The 17,251-nt window shown below is 43.0% G+C and overlaps 1 protein-coding gene across 3 annotated transcripts; it reads left to right on the forward strand.

The window, feature by feature from the left end:
• Positions 1–550: 550 nt before the first annotated feature.
• On the forward strand, positions 551–17,234 carry LOC129834585 (E3 ubiquitin-protein ligase AMFR-like). Of its 3 annotated transcripts, none has more exons than XM_055899702.1 (14): positions 551–973; positions 1,431–1,818; positions 1,923–2,015; positions 2,372–2,536; positions 3,688–3,840; positions 5,483–5,523; positions 8,016–8,148; positions 10,326–10,459; positions 10,709–10,819; positions 10,999–11,201; positions 11,391–11,497; positions 13,306–13,440; positions 13,665–13,852; positions 14,383–17,234. In XM_055899702.1, the coding sequence occupies exons 2-14, from the start codon at positions 1,531–1,533 to the stop codon at positions 14,531–14,533; spliced, it is 1,902 nt and encodes a 633-aa protein (XP_055755677.1). In that variant the 5' UTR covers positions 551–973; positions 1,431–1,530; the 3' UTR covers positions 14,534–17,234. The 3 variants fall into 3 exon arrangements, with proteins under 3 accessions (XP_055755677.1, XP_055755679.1, XP_055755678.1); XM_055899704.1 differs by having other exon boundaries at positions 551–832; XM_055899703.1 differs by having other exon boundaries at positions 551–1,818.
• The last annotated feature ends 17 nt before the right edge of the window (positions 17,235–17,251 follow it).

Below are 17,251 nucleotides of genomic sequence, written 5' to 3' on the forward strand. Positions count from 1 at the left end.
AATGTATTACAAACTTGTGATCAGTAATATAACTAGGATAACACAAACTCAGTAACATAATCGGATTACTTTCACAGTTACCAGTTACCTGTCCAAAACTGTAATCCTAGTTACATTACTTTTGGATTACTTTTTCAAAAGAATAAAGATTAAAAGGATCCATCAAACTCATTTGGTGTGTCAAACTTAAACTTGCACCTTTTTTTTTAATGTTGAATTGAAAGTCATTGAGAAAACAGAAAGATGTCAGAATTAATTTTTTGCAAACATCCTTTCTGAATAAAAAAGTAATCCAAGAAGTAATCATCTAGTTGTTCAAAAGTATCTGTAATCTGATTGCAATATTTTTGCTGGTAAAGTAAGTGATTACATGTAATTGTTTTTCCTAATTAGACATGTAATTGAGTGCGTGTAATCAGTTACACCCCAACCCTGATTTTACTGGACAACTTTGCACTTGATGGACTTTTATTTTGAAAGTTGTTGTGATGACGCTCAGAATTTCATGTCCTGGGTCTCCAACATAGATAGATTGTATATCTCCAGCCAGTGAGAAATAAACAAGATGTCATCAACATATGCCGCGTTCACACACTAGACGGAACTAGGAAACTCGGAAATGTCCGACCTGCTTACTGGTTGAAGTTATACACGTGCCGCGGTCAACGACTTAGCAAAATGGAAATTTCCGAGTTTCCTAGTTCGGACAAGTGTATGAACGCAGCAATAACCACGGATCGGGGAATTTTAATGTAGTCTACTGTCAACCTCAACAAGAGGAAATTGTATTTTGGACATGAAGTTAGCTAGTTAATGTCAAATTGATTAATTTGTAAGTTGAGTGAAATGTCTTTGCTCAAATTTTAACCAGATTGGTTCGGTGAATTTCATAATCACCAGCTAGCTAGTTGCTAATGCTAGCTAGTTAGCAACCTCTGCTGAGTACGGAAACATCAGACAGACTCTGGGACAGGTAACGTTAGCTAGCTAGAGAGTTTGGACTTTTTTTTAACTAGACAGCCAGCTAGCTAAAGTGCTAATTTATAAGCAATATCAGGTCCTCTATAGGAGTTTGTTTTATTTGAACTATACAACATTGGGTAGCTAGCTAGCTAAACTTGTAGCTAACAGCTAGCTAGCTTCCATGCAACATTAGTCTAGCACTTACTAGGTAGCTGGACCAAAATGGGCGTTGTTTTGATAGCGGTAGCTAGTTAGAAAGCTAGCTAATAACAATATGAACTTAACTAGCACGTTTAGCTGCTCAGTTAGCCATCTACAACTGTCTCTGGCCAGTGAAACAACACTGGAAACTAGTACTAGACAGAGAGAGCTTGTTGCTCAGGCTTACTACCGTTACACTAGCTAGCTAGTTCCATGCATTACCATTACCTACAGTTGCCTTATTGATTTGTTTTCCTTCCCTGCAGGTTGTTGACAGAGCTAAAGTGTGGTGGAAATCAGTGTCAAGCCTATTAGGCCTAACTTCACAAGTCTTGTGTGTGAGAGACCTCCAATATTAACATTCCAATGCCTCTGCTATTCCTGGAGAGGTTTCCCTGGCCCAGTCTGCAGACCTACACAGCGCTGAGTGTGGTTCTGCTGGCTGGAAGCATCTTCAGCGCCTACACTACTGTGACTGAACAGGGGTTCGGGGTTCCAGACATGGACGAGCCTCCACCACCTGCACCCTTAGAAGGGGATAATAGAGGCGGCCTAGGCCTAGAACATGTGACTAGCAATGATGTTGTGGGTGCAGATACAGAATTGGCGACCACTGTTATGTGGTACCTGGTCACTGACAGTCTCTTTGTATGGGTAAGTCTTATTCAAGATAGGCTCAGCTCAGCCAAGCAGCCAATATTGTTGTTACGTTACTTAGTTGTTACATGGTGCTAAGTTGTCTGCTCTTCTCTACTCAGGTGTTGGTGAATACAGCTTGCTGTTCTCTGATGTTAATTGCTAAGATGATCCAGTACATGGTTTTTGGGCCCCTCCGAGTCAGTGAGAAGCAGGTGAGGCTTGGAGTTGTGGTGGTAACCTTAATAACTGATATTTGGGATAATTTGATAAGCCTTGTGTGTACTCGCATGTCGACATGGTACTTGCATGTTTTCTCAAGTGTTTGCTTTTTGGCATGTCACCTTATTGAAGGTCAGGCATCTAACTGTGTTTATGTAAACTATAGTACAAACATGTCCACAAATAGTCCGCAAAACAAGATCTTATCATTGAAATCCACACTAGTGGTTTGAGTCTATTAGTGTAGTCTGACCACTCCATCCATGTTCTAATGTATTGACCTCTCCTCTCTCCACCCCTCTCTCGTCCCATCTCCTCTCTACTCCCCTCCCCTCCTCTTTCTCCTCAGCACCTTAAGGACAAGTTCTGGAACTTCATCTTCTATAAGTTCATCTTTATCTTCGGGGTGCTGAACGTTCAGATGGTGGAAGAGGTGGTCATGTGGTGTCTGTGGTTCTCTGCCCTGGTCTTCCTCCACCTTATGGTCCAGCTGTGCAAGGACCGCTTTGAATACGTACGTCTCATCAACTTCTAACAGTACATTTATTGTCATTTAGCAGATGCTCTTATCCAGAGCGACTTACATTGGTGCATTCATCTTAAGATAGCTTAACACTTTACTGTTGGTGTCTTTATGAATGCATTCATAAAGCCTTTATAACAGCTATATAACAACATTTGTCATAAGTAGTTTTAAATAATTATGAGTAACGGCATGATATAAAGGTTCAATTTATTTAAAAAATATATATATGTTATAAAACTAGTTAAATTGGGTAACAAGTGCTATTACACAGTATGCATGACAACTTATTAGAGTACTGAATAAATAACTGAAATAAGGAAATTACAAAATGTAGATGGGCCCACCCACTGAACTGTAGAGAGAGTGACCTTGTTGACTTGTTTACACTGTAAACATATATACCTATGTTAGATGCCAGTGATATGACGCTGTTGGCTATACATTCAGTCACAGTGACTGCCATAGACTGGGTCTCTTTCAGGTCCAGGCCGGACCTATTAATAAGCCTAGTTCTTGCTGTATGTATGTAGGCCAGGGTCTTAGGTTTAGCTAATGTTTCAGTCACTTCATAGACTCAAACTACAGAGTGAGGGACTACAAAAAAACTAAGATGAACATTTAGGTAGTGTGCTGTAGCTATAGGAAAACAGAACATCACACCACATTGTGAAGAATGACTTCTGTCTGAAATCAATGGGTGTTACGTTTTCCTCGTATCATATCAGCTGACATGGCACCTGTTGGAATGCTGTACTTTGTTGCTGCTGTCTGCAGTAAAAGTTGGATGAAAGGCTGCATAACAAGCCTGTATGTGTGTCACTGTAGCTGTGTCAATATTGTTGTCTGTCACTAGACATGTTATTTGAGCATGTGTTAGTAGTACAGTATGGGGCTGCAGTGACACTGCCCAGATAAAGCTTACCTCTTGACCAAAAACATGCTCAACGGGAAAGTCTATTGAAAGAGTAGCCATGAAGTCTGCAACCACCCCTAAATTGTTATTGTGTGTGTCGGTCACTCTTTGTATGAAAGTACAAGTTATATGTAGGTGTGCGTGTCTGTCTACATCTGTGATTAGTAATATCTCTTTCTGAATGAGTGTATACAGTGGGTTAATGTGTACCTGTTCCCCCTTGCAGCTGTCCTTCTCCCCCACTACTTCTATGAACAGCCATGTGCGTGTCCTTACCCTACTGGTGTCCCTGCTGCTGGGCTGCTGTGGTCTTGCTGTGGTCTGTGGTCTGCTGGGCGCTGCACATGGAATGCACACTCTCTCCTTCATGGCTGCCGAGGTGAGGACCTGACCCTAAAGAGCTCACCAGCTTGTAGTCCTAATAAACGGAAATTAGTTACCTCTGGTTCATTCAGAAATTCCTATGGGGAAAGAATAGGGTTTTGGAATAGACACCGAAAATAAGGTCTGAGGTTAACACAGACTTAGGATATGTTATACATTTTGTTCTATGAGAGAATATCAGTCAGTTAACATGACCTTTATGAATTATGAAGCCTTTATGTGCTTTTTCTGATTACATAAATGTTTAAAAATTCTCAAAAAGTGACGTTAGCTGATGAAGATTCTAATAGAACAAAACGTATCAGATCTCCTAAGCCAATGTGTTTACCACAGACCTTATTTTAGGCGTTTGTCTGAAAAACCCTACGAAACTCTGTTAATTTCCCCATAGACTTTGTCCAACGAACCATTTTTTAAAAATTTTATTTCACCTTTATTTAACCAGGTAGGCAAATTGAGAACACGTTCTCATTTACAATTGCGACCTGGCCAAGATAAAGCAAAGCAGTTCGACACATACAACAACACATAGTTACACATGGAGTAAAACAAACATACAGTCAATAATACAGTGAAAATAAGTCTATATACAATATGAGCAAGTGAGGTGAGATAAGGGAGGTGAAGGCAAACAAGATATATATATAAATAAATAAAAAATATATATAAAAAGGCCATGGTGGCGAAGTAAATACAATATAGCAAGTAAAAAAAATAACACTGGAATGGTTGGTTTGCAGTGGAAGAAGGTGCAAAGTAGAGATAGAAATAATGGGGTGCAAAGGAGCAAAATAAATAAATACAGTAGCTAAAGAGGTAGTTGTTTTGGCTAAATTATAGATGGGCTATGTACAGGTGCAGTAATCTATGAGCTGCTCTGACAGCTGGTGCTTAAAGCTAGTGAGGGAGATAAGTTTTTCCAGTTTCAGAGATTTTTGTAGTTTGTTCCAGTCATTGGCAGCAGAGAACTGGAAGGAGAGGCGGCCAAAGGAAGAATTGGTTTTGGGGGTGACCAGAGAGATATACCTGCTGGAGCGCGTGCTACGGGTGGGCGTTGCTATGGTGACCAGCGAGCTGAGATAAGGGGGGACTTTACCTAGCAGGGTCTTGTAGATGACCTGGAGCCAGTGGGTTTGGCGACGAGTGTGAAGCGAGGGCCAGCCAACGAGAGCGTACAGGTCGCAGTGGTGGGTAGTATATGGGGCTTTGGTGACAAAACGGATGGCACTGTGATAGACTGCATCCAATTTATTGAGTAGGGTTTTGGAGGCTATTTTGTAAATGACATCACCGAAGTCGAGGATTGGTAGGATGGTCAGTTTTACAAGGGTATGTTTGGCAGCAACAACCATGGCAGAGTTAGTGCCTACAAAAAGACCGCCTTACTATTGCTCTCTATTGGGCAAGGAGTATTGGTGTAGACTAGAGCAGGGTTGGCTAAACCTCCTGGGCAGTTGGGACTACCATCCTGCAGGAGTTTGTTCCAGCTGTTTTTTTTATTGTAAGTTACAGTAACAAGGAGGTTTACTCAGTCACAAATGAGTATTACATCATTGTCATCAGTTACATTTGTTTCCCACAAATAAAAGGATGTATAAAATACTTATGTATAATTCATGTCTTTCTCTGTCTTTCAGTGTCTGCTGGTCACTGTGCGGACTGGACATGTCATCATGAGGTAAGACCCTTCCTTGCAGAATGCAGACCCTCTTGCACTGCAACACAGATGACATAGCGGATCTAGAATGAACCAGTTCTAATATTAGCATACTATTAGATGTGTTACCATGAGCACCTGTTGAAAGACTGCTTTGTGCTACAGAGGGTGATCGTGATGACTTGCAGGCAGCTGTATTTATTGGAGTGGTTCATTAATTAGTTATGCTAAAACATTATACAAAAACCCTGTAAACAGTAGCCAAGTGTATGAGTTGTTGCTTTGCTTTGTGTTGTCTGGACACCCATAGCATTAACCGCCTATCAGAGTCCAAAACGTGTACGCACAGTGTTCTAGAATGTTGGACCGTTGGCTTTTGTACTTTTTGAATTCTCAACGCTGCTCAATCAATTTCTCCAACTGTCAACACATTAAAATGAATAGAGGAATGTGTGCGCAGAGCTGCGTTGGTTGGGAATTTTGGGGAGGTGCGCGTTCGGCCTGGCCCAGTGAGAGTTAAGCTAAATGATGATCTACAACTACTGATTAGCGCAAGCAAAAATAAGTTGATGTTGGTCTGGCCTTAATGACTATGTACTCTTCGAGTCGAGGACTGGTCACCCTATAGAGCCTGGTTCCTCTCGACAGTGGCAAGAAAGTATGCGAACCATTTGGAATTACCTGGATTTCTGCATAAATTGGCAATCAAATTTGATCTGATCTTCATCTAAGTCACAACAATAGACAAACATAGTATGCTTAATCTAATAACACACACATTTTTGCATTTTTCTTGTCTATATTGAATACATCATTTAAACATTCACAGTGTAGGTTGGAAAAAGTATGTGAACCCCAAGGCTAATGACTTCTCCAAAAGCTAATTGGAGTCAGGGGTCCAGCTAACCTGGAGTCCAATCAATGAGACAAGATTGGAGATGTTGGTTAGAACTGCCTTGCCATATAAAAAACACTCACAAAAATTGAGTTTGCTATTCACAAGAAGCATTGCCTGATGTGAACCATGCCTCGAACAAAAGAGATCTCAGAAGACCTAAGATTAAGAATTGTTGACTTGCATAAAGCTGGGAAGGGTTATAAAAGTATCTCTAAAAGCCTTGATGTTCATCAGTCCACGGTAAGACAAATTGTCTATAAATGGAGAAAGTTCAGCACTGTTGCTACTCTCCCTAGGAGTGGCCGTCCTGCAAAGATGACAGCAAAAGCACAGCGCAGAATGCTCAATGAGGTAAAGAAGAATCTTAGAGTGTCAGCTAAAGACTTACAGAAATCTCTGGATCATGCTAACATCTCTGTTGACGAGTCTACGATATGTAAAACAATTAACAAGAATGGTGTTCATGGGAGGACACCACGGAAGAAGCCACTGCTGTCCAAAAAAAACATTGCCCCACATCTGAAGTTTGCAAAAGTGCACCTGGATGTTCCAAAGTGCTACTGGCAAAATATTCTGTGTACAGATCAAACTACAGTTGAGTTGTTTGGAAGGAACACTATGTGTGGAGAAAAAATGGCACACCAACATCAACCTCATCCAAACTGTAAAGTATGTTGGAGGGAGCATCATGGTTTGGGGCTGCTTTGCTGCCTCAGGACCTGGACAGCTTGCTATCATCGACGGAAAAATGAATTCCAAAGTTTATCAAGACATTTTTCAGGAGAATGTTAGGCTATCTGTCTGCCAATTGAAGCTCAACAGAAGTTGGGTGATGCAACAGGACAACGACCCAAAACACAGAAGTAAATCAACAACGGAATGGCTTCAACAGAAGAAAATACACCTTCTGGAGTGGCCCAGTCAGAGTCCCGACCTCAACCCGATGGAGATGTGGAGCATGACCTCGAGCAGTTCACACCAGACATCCCAAGAATATTACTGAACTGAAACAGTTTTGTAAAGAGAAATGGTCCAACATTCCTCCTGACTGTTGAGCAGGTCTGATTTGCAGCTACAGAAAACATTTGGTTGAGGTTATTGCTGCCAAAGGAGGGTCAAGCAGTTATTAAATCCAAGGGTTCACATACTTTTCCCACCCTGTACTGTGAATGTTTACACGGTGTGTTCAATAAAGTCATGAAAACGTATAATTGTTTGTGTTATTAGTTTAAGCAGACTGTGTTTGTCTATTGTTGTGACCTAGATGAAGAGCAGATCAAATTCTATGACCAATTAATGCAGAAATCCAGGTATTTCCAAAGGGTTCACATACTTTTTCTTGCCACTGTAGGTTTCTTCCTAGGTTCCTAACTCTTCCACTGTAGAGTTTTCCCTAGCCACTGTGCTTCTATATCTGCATTGCTTGCTCTTTGGGGTTTTAGGCTGGGTTTCTGTATAAGCACTTCGTGACAGCTACTTATGTAAAAAGAGCTTTATAAATACATTTGTTTGATTTGTGGTGTGTACAATTCAAAAGCATAGGTGCAAAAATGTCAAAATAAAAAGGCATTATTGTGACCAGGGCAGGGTTCTGACTAAGTCTGTTTCTCTGCAGGTACACCATTCACCTGTGGGATCTGAACCACCCAGGCACCTGGGAGAGTAAGGGCTCCTACGTCTACTACACTGACTTCATCATGGAGCTGTCTATGCTGTCCCTGGACCTTATGCACCACATCCACATGCTGGTGAGTGACAGAGCTGGGAGCACTACGGGCTGGTATTAGTAAGGGAACTAACCGACTGGGTAATAGCAACACCGAGAGGCCCACAAGATGGCTGACTGAACTATCCTGAATTTAAAATAAGGGCTCTATCTCAATTTGTCTTTCTTCGATTCCTTGCATTCTATCTCCTCGCCTCCTCAACTGTATTGGAGGAGAAGGTCCATGGTGTCTCCTCTCAGATGATGAGAGTTTGATCTTAGAGCTGTTTTAACATTTGACTCCCCTCAGCTCTTTAGTAATATCTTAGAGCTGTTTTAACATTTGACTCCCGTCTCCCCTCAGCTCTTTAGTAATATCTTAGAGCTGTTTTAACATTTGACTCCCCTGTCTCCCCTCAGTTCTTTGGTAATATCTTAGAGCTGTGTTTAATGTTTGACTGCCCTGTCTCCCCTCAGTTCTTTAGTAATATCTAAGAGCTGTGTTTAATGTTTGACTCCCCTGTCTCCCCTCAGCTCTTTAGTAATATCTTAGAGCTGTGTTTAATGTTTGACTCCCCTGTCTCCCCTCAGTTCTTTAGTAATATCTAAGAGCTGTGTTTAATGTTTGACTCCCCTGTCTCCCCTCAGCTCTTTAGTAATATCTTAGAGCTGTGTTTAATGTTTGACTCCCCTGTCTCCCCTCAGTTCTTTAGTAATATCTTAGAGCTGTGTTTAATGTTTGACTCCCCTGTCTCCCCTCAGTTCTTTAGTAATATCTTAGAGCTGTGTTTAATGTTTGACTCCCCTGTCTCCCCTCAGTTCTTTAGTAATATCTAAGAGCTGTGTTTAATGTTTGACTCCCGTCTCCCCTCAGTTCTTTAGTAATATCTAAGAGCTGTGTTTAATGTTTGACTCCCCTGTCTCCCCTCAGCTCTTTAGTAATATCTTAGAGCTGTGTTTAATGTTTGACTCCCCTGTCTCCCCTCAGTTCTTTAGTAATATCTAAGAGCTGTGTTTAATGTTTGACTCCCCTGTCTCCCCTCAGCTCTTTAGTAATATCTTAGAGCTGTGTTTAATGTTTGACTCCCCTGTCTCCCCTCAGTTCTTTAGTAATATCTTAGAGCTGTGTTTAATGTTTGACTCCCCTGTCTCCCCTCAGCTCTTTAGTAATATCTAAGAGCTGTGTTTAATGTTTGACTCCCGTCTCCCCTCAGTTCTTTAGTAATATCTTAGAGCTGTGTTTAATGTTTGACTCCCGTCTCCCCTCAGCTCTTTAGTAATATCTAAGAGCTGTGTTTAATGTTTGACTCCCATCTCCCCTCAGTTCTTTAGTAATATCTTAGAGCTGTGTTTAATGTTTGACTCCCGTCTCCCCTCAGCTCTTTAGTAATATCTTAGAGCTGTGTTTAATGTTTGACTCCCCTGTCTCCCCTCAGCTCTTTAGTAATATCTTAGAGCTGTGTTTAATGTTTGACTCCCGTCTCCCCTCAGTTCTTTAGTAATATCTTAGAGCTGTGTTTAATGTTTGACTCCCGTCTCCCCTCAGCTCTTTAGTAATATCTTAGAGCTGTGTTTAATGTTTGACTCCCCTGTCTCCCCTCAGCTCTTTAGTAATATCTTAGAGCTGTGTTTAATGTTTGACTCCCGTCTCCCCTCAGTTCTTTAGTAATATCTTAGAGCTGTGTTTAATGTTTGACTCCCGTCTCCCCTCAGCTCTTTAGTAATATCTTAGAGCTGTGTTTAATGTTTGACTCCCCTGTCTCCCCTCAGCTCTTTAGTAATATCTTAGAGCTGTGTTTAATGTTTGACTCCCGTCTCCCCTCAGTTCTTTAGTAATATCTTAGAGCTGTGTTTAATGTTTGACTCCCGTCTCCCCTCAGTTCTTTAGTAATATCTTAGAGCTGTGTTTAATGTTTGACTCCCGTCTCCCCTCAGCTCTTTAGTAATATCTTAGAGCTGTGTTTAATGTTTGACTCCCCTGTCTCCCCTCAGTTCTTTGGTAATATCTTAGAGCTGTGTTTAATGTTTGACTCCCCTGTCTCCCCTCAGCTCTTTAGTAATATCTTAGAGCTGTGTTTAATGTTTGACTCCCCTGTCTCCCCTCAGCTCTTTAGTAATATCTTAGAGCTGTGTTTAATGTTTGACTCCCCTGTCTCCCCTCAGTTCTTTGGTAATATCTTAGAGCTGTGTTTAATGTTTGACTCCCCTGTCTCCCCTCAGCTCTTTGGTAATATCTGGCTGTCCATGGCCAGTCTGGTGATCTTCATGCAGCTGAGGTATCTGTTCCATGAGGTGCAGCGCCGCATCCGACGCCACAAGAACTACCTCCGTGTCATCAACAACATGGAGGCCAGGTCTGTCTACTGACCAGCCTACTGATGGCTCTCACTGTCTTGTATTTAATACATCCCTACTGTTACTTATTAGGTGATGGGTGGTGTTCTTTCACTCTTAGCTGAGGCTCAGTGTATGAAGCTGTAGCAGTGTGTGTGAATCTAGTCTCTCTGCTTTCTTATGACAGGCTATCTAGCTGTTAGCTATTTAGCTATTCATGAGACTAGTGCAGTTGTTGATCTAGATTTGTTATGCTCTGTACCTCTCAGGTTTGCAGTGGCCACAGCTGAGGAGCTGGTAGCCAACAATGATGACTGTGCCATCTGCTGGGACACCATGCAGACAGCACGTAAACTGCCCTGCGGACACCTCTTCCACAAGTAAGAGACTGACCCAGCCACCTTGGCACCTCTAAGATCCCAGGAGTCATTATTTCCTCACACTTGATTGAATGTGGCATTATGTGGGTGATGTTTTGATTGACACTAAGAGTGTTGTGTCTGTACCTGTGTTTGCTGCGTGTCTGTGTACATTAACGTTCCTGTTTGCTATTCCTCAGTTCCTGCCTGCGGTCGTGGCTGGAGCAGGACACGTCGTGTCCAACATGCAGGATGTCCCTGAACATCAGTGGTGATGGAGGCCCGTCCAGAGGCCAGCAGCAGGGGGCTGGCCTCCCACTGGAGAACAACCTGGGCCCTGGGGGCCCCGCTGCAGACGCCAGACCACACCTCAACCAACACAATCACTTCTTCCACTTTGATGGTAAGGCCATACAGACTTGTTTTACAACACAGGTGATCTCACTGAATGGACTATTCTATTGAGTATAGTTGATGATGAGTTCTGGCATATAACATGTTGATAGTCACATAGACAGACATCACACTGTTAGAGACATTTCTTATAGTGCACATTTCAGGTAGTGATTAATGTGGTGATGTCTCCTCCCAGGCTCCCGCATCGCCAGCTGGCTGCCTAGTTTCTCAGTAGAGGTGATGCACACCACTAACATCCTGGCTATCGCTCAGCAGGCCAACAACTCTCAGCTCAACACCATGGTGAGTCACAGCCTTACTCTAATCCCCTCCCGGGACATCAGCATGTTTTTTAGTCCTGGACTAGGTTTAATCCTTCCAAGAGGTCTCGCAAGCATCATCTCACATACACATGGTTAGCAGATGTTAATGCGAGTGTAGCGAAATGCTTGTGCTTCTAGTTCCGACAATGCAGTAATAACCAACTAGTAATCTAACCTAACAATTCCACAACTACTACCTTATACACACAAGTGTAAAGGGATAAAGAATATGTACATAAAGATATATGAATGAGTGATGGTACAGAACGGCATAGGCAAGATGCAGTAGATGGTATCGAGTACAGTATATACATATGAGATGAGTAATGTAGGGTATGTAAACATAAAAGTGCATAGTTTAAAGTGGCTAGTGATACATGTATTACATAAAGATGGCAAGATGCAGTAGATGATATAGAGTACAGTATATACATATACATTATATTAAGTGGCATTGTTTAAAGTGGCTAGTGATACATTTTTGATCAATTTCCATTATTAAAGTGAGCTGGGGTTGAGTCAGTATGTTGGCAGCAGCCACTCGATGTTAGTGGTGGCTGTTTAACAGTCTGATGACCTTGAGATAGAAGCTGTTTTTCAGTCTCTCGGTCCCTGCTTTGATGCACCTGTACTGACCTCGCCTTCTGGATGATAGCGGGGTGAACAGGCAGTGGCTCGGGTGGTTGTTGTCCTTGATGATCTTTATGGCCTTCCTGTGACATCGGGTGGTGTAGGTGTCCTGGAGGGCAGGTAGTTTGCCCTCAGTGATGCGTTGTGCAGACCTCACTACCCTCTGGAGAGACTTACGGTTGTGGGCGGAGCATTTGCGGTACCAGGCGGTGATACAGCCCGACAGGATGCTCTCAATTGTGCATCTGTACAAGTTTGTGAGTGCTTTTGGTGACAAGCCAAATTTCTTCAGCCTCCTGAGGTTGAAGCACGCTGTCTGTGTGGGTGGACCAATTCAGTTTGTCCATGATGTGTACGCCGAGGAACTTAAAACTTACTACCCTCTCCACTACTGTCCCGTCAATGTGGATAGGGGGGTGCTCCCTCAGCTGTTTCCTGAAGTCCACAATCATCTCCTTTGTCTTGTTGAGTGTGAGGTTATTTTCCTGACACCACACTCCGAGGGCCCTCACCTCCTCCCTGTAGGCCGTCTCAACGTTGTTGGTAATCAAGCCTACCACTGTAGTGTCATCCGCAAACTTGATGATTGAGTTGGAGGCGTGCATGGCCACGCAGTCGTGGGTGAACAGGGAGTACAGGAGAGGGCTGAGAACGCACCCTTGTGGGGCCCCAGTGTTGAGGATCAGCGGGGTGGAGAGGTTGTTACCTACCCTCACCACCTGGGGGCGGCCCGTCAGGAAGTCCAGGACCCAGTTGCACAGCGCGGGGTCGAGACCCAGGGTCTCGAGCTTGATGACGAGTTTGGAGGGTACTATGGTGTTAAATGCTGAACTGTAGTCGATGAACAGCGTTCTCACATAGGTATTCCTCTTGTCCAGATGGGTTAGGGCAGTGTGGTTGCGATTGCGTCATCTGTGGACCCATTGGGTCGGTAAGCAAATTGAATTGGGTCTAGGGTGACAGGTAAGGTGGAGGTGATATGGTCCTTGACTAGTCTCTCAAAGCACTTCATGATGACGGAAGTGAGTGCTACGGGGCGGTAGTCGCTTAGCTCAGTTACCTTAGCTTTCTTGGGAACAGGAACAATCTTTGGGCAGGTGTTTTTCCACCTGCCCTTCATCAACAGCTTTGGGTAACATAGTGTTCTACTCCCCACAGGCCCATCAGATCCAGGAGATGTTTCCTCAGGTTCCCTACCACTTGGTGCTGCAGGACCTGCAGTTGACCCGCTCTGTGGAGGTCACCACCGACAACATCCTGGAGGGACGCATCGTGGTGCCCTTCCCTGCTCTGGTAGGTCCTCCAGTTCAGTGCATTGGGTATTTTGACCATGGTGGTCCACATATAGACCTCAGAAGGCCTACACATTCCCCTTGTGTGTGATTGTACTGCCTCTTTCTGAGGATTAGGTAGAAAAAGAGAGGGAATGAGTTCAGGATCTAGTCAAATGTGTTTAAAGGTGTATACTGTGGTGTTAACTGGTGTTGATTAAAGATGTCTTGCCTCTCCCCCTCCAGGCGGCTGAGCGTTCCCCCGTGCAGGTGAACCCAGGCCCAGAGGGGGCAGGAGCCAGTGGGGGGGTGGAGACTGCTCCCAGCGAGCTGAGCAACCTGGAGGTCAGAGGGAGCCGTTTCTCCAAGTCTGCAGAGGAGAGACAGAAGATGCTGCTGCAGAGGAAGGATGAGCTGCTGCAACAGGCACGCAGGTACTGTACTGTCACCACCGGCAATACTAGACCAGTCTGTCAAACGAAACGGGTGTATTCAGTGAGGGGAAACCTTACCAGCTTTGCAGATAGAAATATAGCCTACCCTGTTCAACTTGGCAGACAATCATATCTTATTACGCAATCAATTTCTGTCTGAATGTTTTGCAACGTGACCCGGCATCCTGAACAGGCCTCAGCTGACAATCTTTTCAAAATAAGAGTCTTCTTAGATAAGAGCAAACACCTGTTGCTGTCTTGGTGGTGGTTTCTTGTCTGTTAGGTCAGAGTTCAGTCACTGGCTCTTTTACTGAGTAACTACAGTAGCAGAATAGATCTATTGTAACTAAATGACTGAGATCACTGTCATGTTTATAAGGACACACCATAGCAAAAGTTTAGCAAAATGGAAGTTTCTTATTGGACTGGTTCAGACAGGTTCTCCCTGCCACTCTCTGTTTCTGAGCATTTCCTTCTGTTTCGTGTCTGCTGAACACAGCCCACATTGACCTCAATTCATTTCCCCACAGGAGATACTTGAGAAAGAGCCCAGAGGACGAGGAGGACCTGCCCACTCTGGAGGAAGACGCCCCTGTCTCAGACATGACCATGCTGAGACGCAGGACCATGGCAGCAGCTGCAGAGAGACGCATGCAGAGCCAACCAGACCCTGCTCCCTGAGACTATACTGGACTGTAAACTCCCACCTGGACAGTCTCACCTCGAACCCACACCTAATGCCCTTGGAGTGTCCACAAACTCCTCACGTCCCACCTAAGAGGCACCTCCACCAAAAGAGCTCTCTACGTTATATGATCAATGGAATTACCTAAATAAAAGCATTACATTACAAAGTGTTACAAGAAGCATGGGCTTTGGCTGCACATGGCACAGGGGCTCTGCTGTTTTAGGCTGCCCTAGTGAGATATGAGAACTGGGCCTTGGGAATGGTACCAGCCTCCCCTGAACTTTCACCAGGCACCAGAGGCTTAATTGGACATGGATCACCAGCGTTTTAAAGGAGTGGTGGGTGTCTGTCTGTTGAGTTTCTGAAGTGCACCGTAAAACGCCACCTCGCACACCTGTCATCACATAGCTCTAGCCCCCAGCTTCACTAGACTTACCTGTCATTCTCTTTACTGGCCATGATGGGGAAGGAAAGAGCATGGTGTCACAGTCCGAGGATGCTGCTGAGGTTATTTAGGGTTTGTTAAGGTGCTGTTGCTACATACAGCTCATAGTGTAATGGAGTGGGACATAGTTTGTATTGGTTTTATTCAACAACAAAAATATTTGTGTTGTAATGGGCTGAGATTGATATTGATATCATGGGTTGGGTTGATAACAAGCTGATGTTATTTTATAAAAATGGAGTGAAAACTGTGAATTAAGAGTAGGTTTAATAGATTAAAACATTGAAGCTTTTTTTAAATTTTAATTAAAAGAATGTCACTAGTATTACAGCCTCTTCGAAATATGAATGTACTTTATCCACATAATGCTGCAGAGAGAGAGTAGAAGAGTTTAAATTCCGGCCGTTGTGGAGACCTGGTTGTTAATGTGTTAAATGTCAAATATCCACCCAAGAAAGAACACTATCTAAATAGGAAGACGGAATAGTTTTGTATCCAGACAGACAGTAAAACTCACCAGTACAGAGTTATAGAATAGTGGATCCCTGACCTCTAGGTCAACCAGTGGTTTCTATCTGCAGTCTGTATACCTCTAAAACTTCCCAAAGTATACCTACACTGTATTAAACATCCATTGATAGAGGTACAGAAGACTGTATGGGCACAGAGGAGTTGGGGTTTGAATACTGATGAACCTATCTGATTCACTCACTCAAACTCCATTCCTACACTCCATGTACTGGTAGGTTCATTCTTGCAGACGATATGTAGACCTATGTGTTGGATTCTTGCAGACGATATGTAGGCCTATGTGTTGGATTCTTGCAGACGATATGTAGACCTATGTGTTGGATTCTTGCAGACGATATGTAGACCTATGTGTTGGATTCTTGCAGACGATATGTAGGCCTATGTGTTGGATTCTTGCAGACGATATGTAGGCCTATGTGTTGGATTCTTGCAGACGATATGTAGGCCTATGTGTTGGATTCTTGCAGATGATATGTAGGCCTATGTGTTGGATTCTTGCAGATGATATGTAGGCCTATGCGTTGGATTCTTGCAGACGATATGTAGGCCTATGTGTTGGATTCTTGCAGACGATATGTAGGCCTATGTGTTGGATTCTTGCAGATGATATGTAGGCCTATGTGTTGGATTCTTGCAGATGATATGTAGGCCTATGTGTTGGATTCTTGCAGATGATATGTAGGCCTATGTGTTGGATTCTTGCAGACGATATGTAGACCTATGTGTTGGATTCTTGCAGACGATATGTAGGCCTATGTGTTGGATTCTTGCAGACGATATGTAGGCCTATGTGTTGGATTCTTGCAGACGATATGTAGGCCTATGTGTTGGATTCTTGCAGACGATATGTAGGCCTATGTGTTGGATTCTTGCAGACGACATGTAGGCCTATGTGTTGGATTCTTGCAGACGATATGTAGGCCTATGTGTTGGATTCTTGCAGACGATATGTAGGCCTATGTGTTGGATTCTTGCAGATGATATGTAGGCCTATGTGTTGGATTCTTGCAGATGATATGTAGGCCTATGTGTTGGATTCTTGCAGATGATATGTAGGCTTATGTGTTGGATTCTTGCAGATGATATGTAGGCCTATGTGTTGGATTCTTGCAGACGATATGTAGACCTATGTGTTGGATTCTTGCAGACGATATGTAGGCCTATGTGTTGGATGTCTTTGATAACTCTCTAAAGGCTTTTTAAAGTTGAGTGGGTGTTATGCATGAATCACAATGGAATGCTTTAGTTTTATTTTTTACCCCAAAGAACATTGATCCCATGAACTTCCACATGATGCAGATTTCTTTCTTTGAGATGTGCATATTTCTGTGTGTTTGGTTGATGCAAAAGATTTCTCTCTTTCAGCTTGTTTCATCTGTGGGATTGTAAGAAGTTTCTATTAACTGTGTTTCAGAGATGCACCTCTTGTCGAAAACAAAATACACTAGTCAGTTTTTCATTGATTCAAGCTATTGATCAACTCATATTTTCATATCCATGTCATATTTTTATATTCATAAGGGGTTATTTTTGAAACAATTGTATATTTGATCTAATCAAAAACATGAATTAATCTTTTGGACTGAGCTTTCCTCATATTTTATGCCTAAATCAAGAATAGTTATATGGTTTGATTGTGTAAATAATGTCGTTTTTGTAAGGACTGCTCAAGTAACATCAACAAATGATCAATAATAAACAGCTTCTCTACAGCCAAACTAGCTTTTCTTTGCCA

The sequence above is a fragment of the Salvelinus fontinalis genome, chromosome 35 (genome assembly GCF_029448725.1).
Source record: "Salvelinus fontinalis isolate EN_2023a chromosome 35, ASM2944872v1, whole genome shotgun sequence".
NCBI classification, from domain to species: Eukaryota; Metazoa; Chordata; class Actinopteri; order Salmoniformes; family Salmonidae; genus Salvelinus; species Salvelinus fontinalis.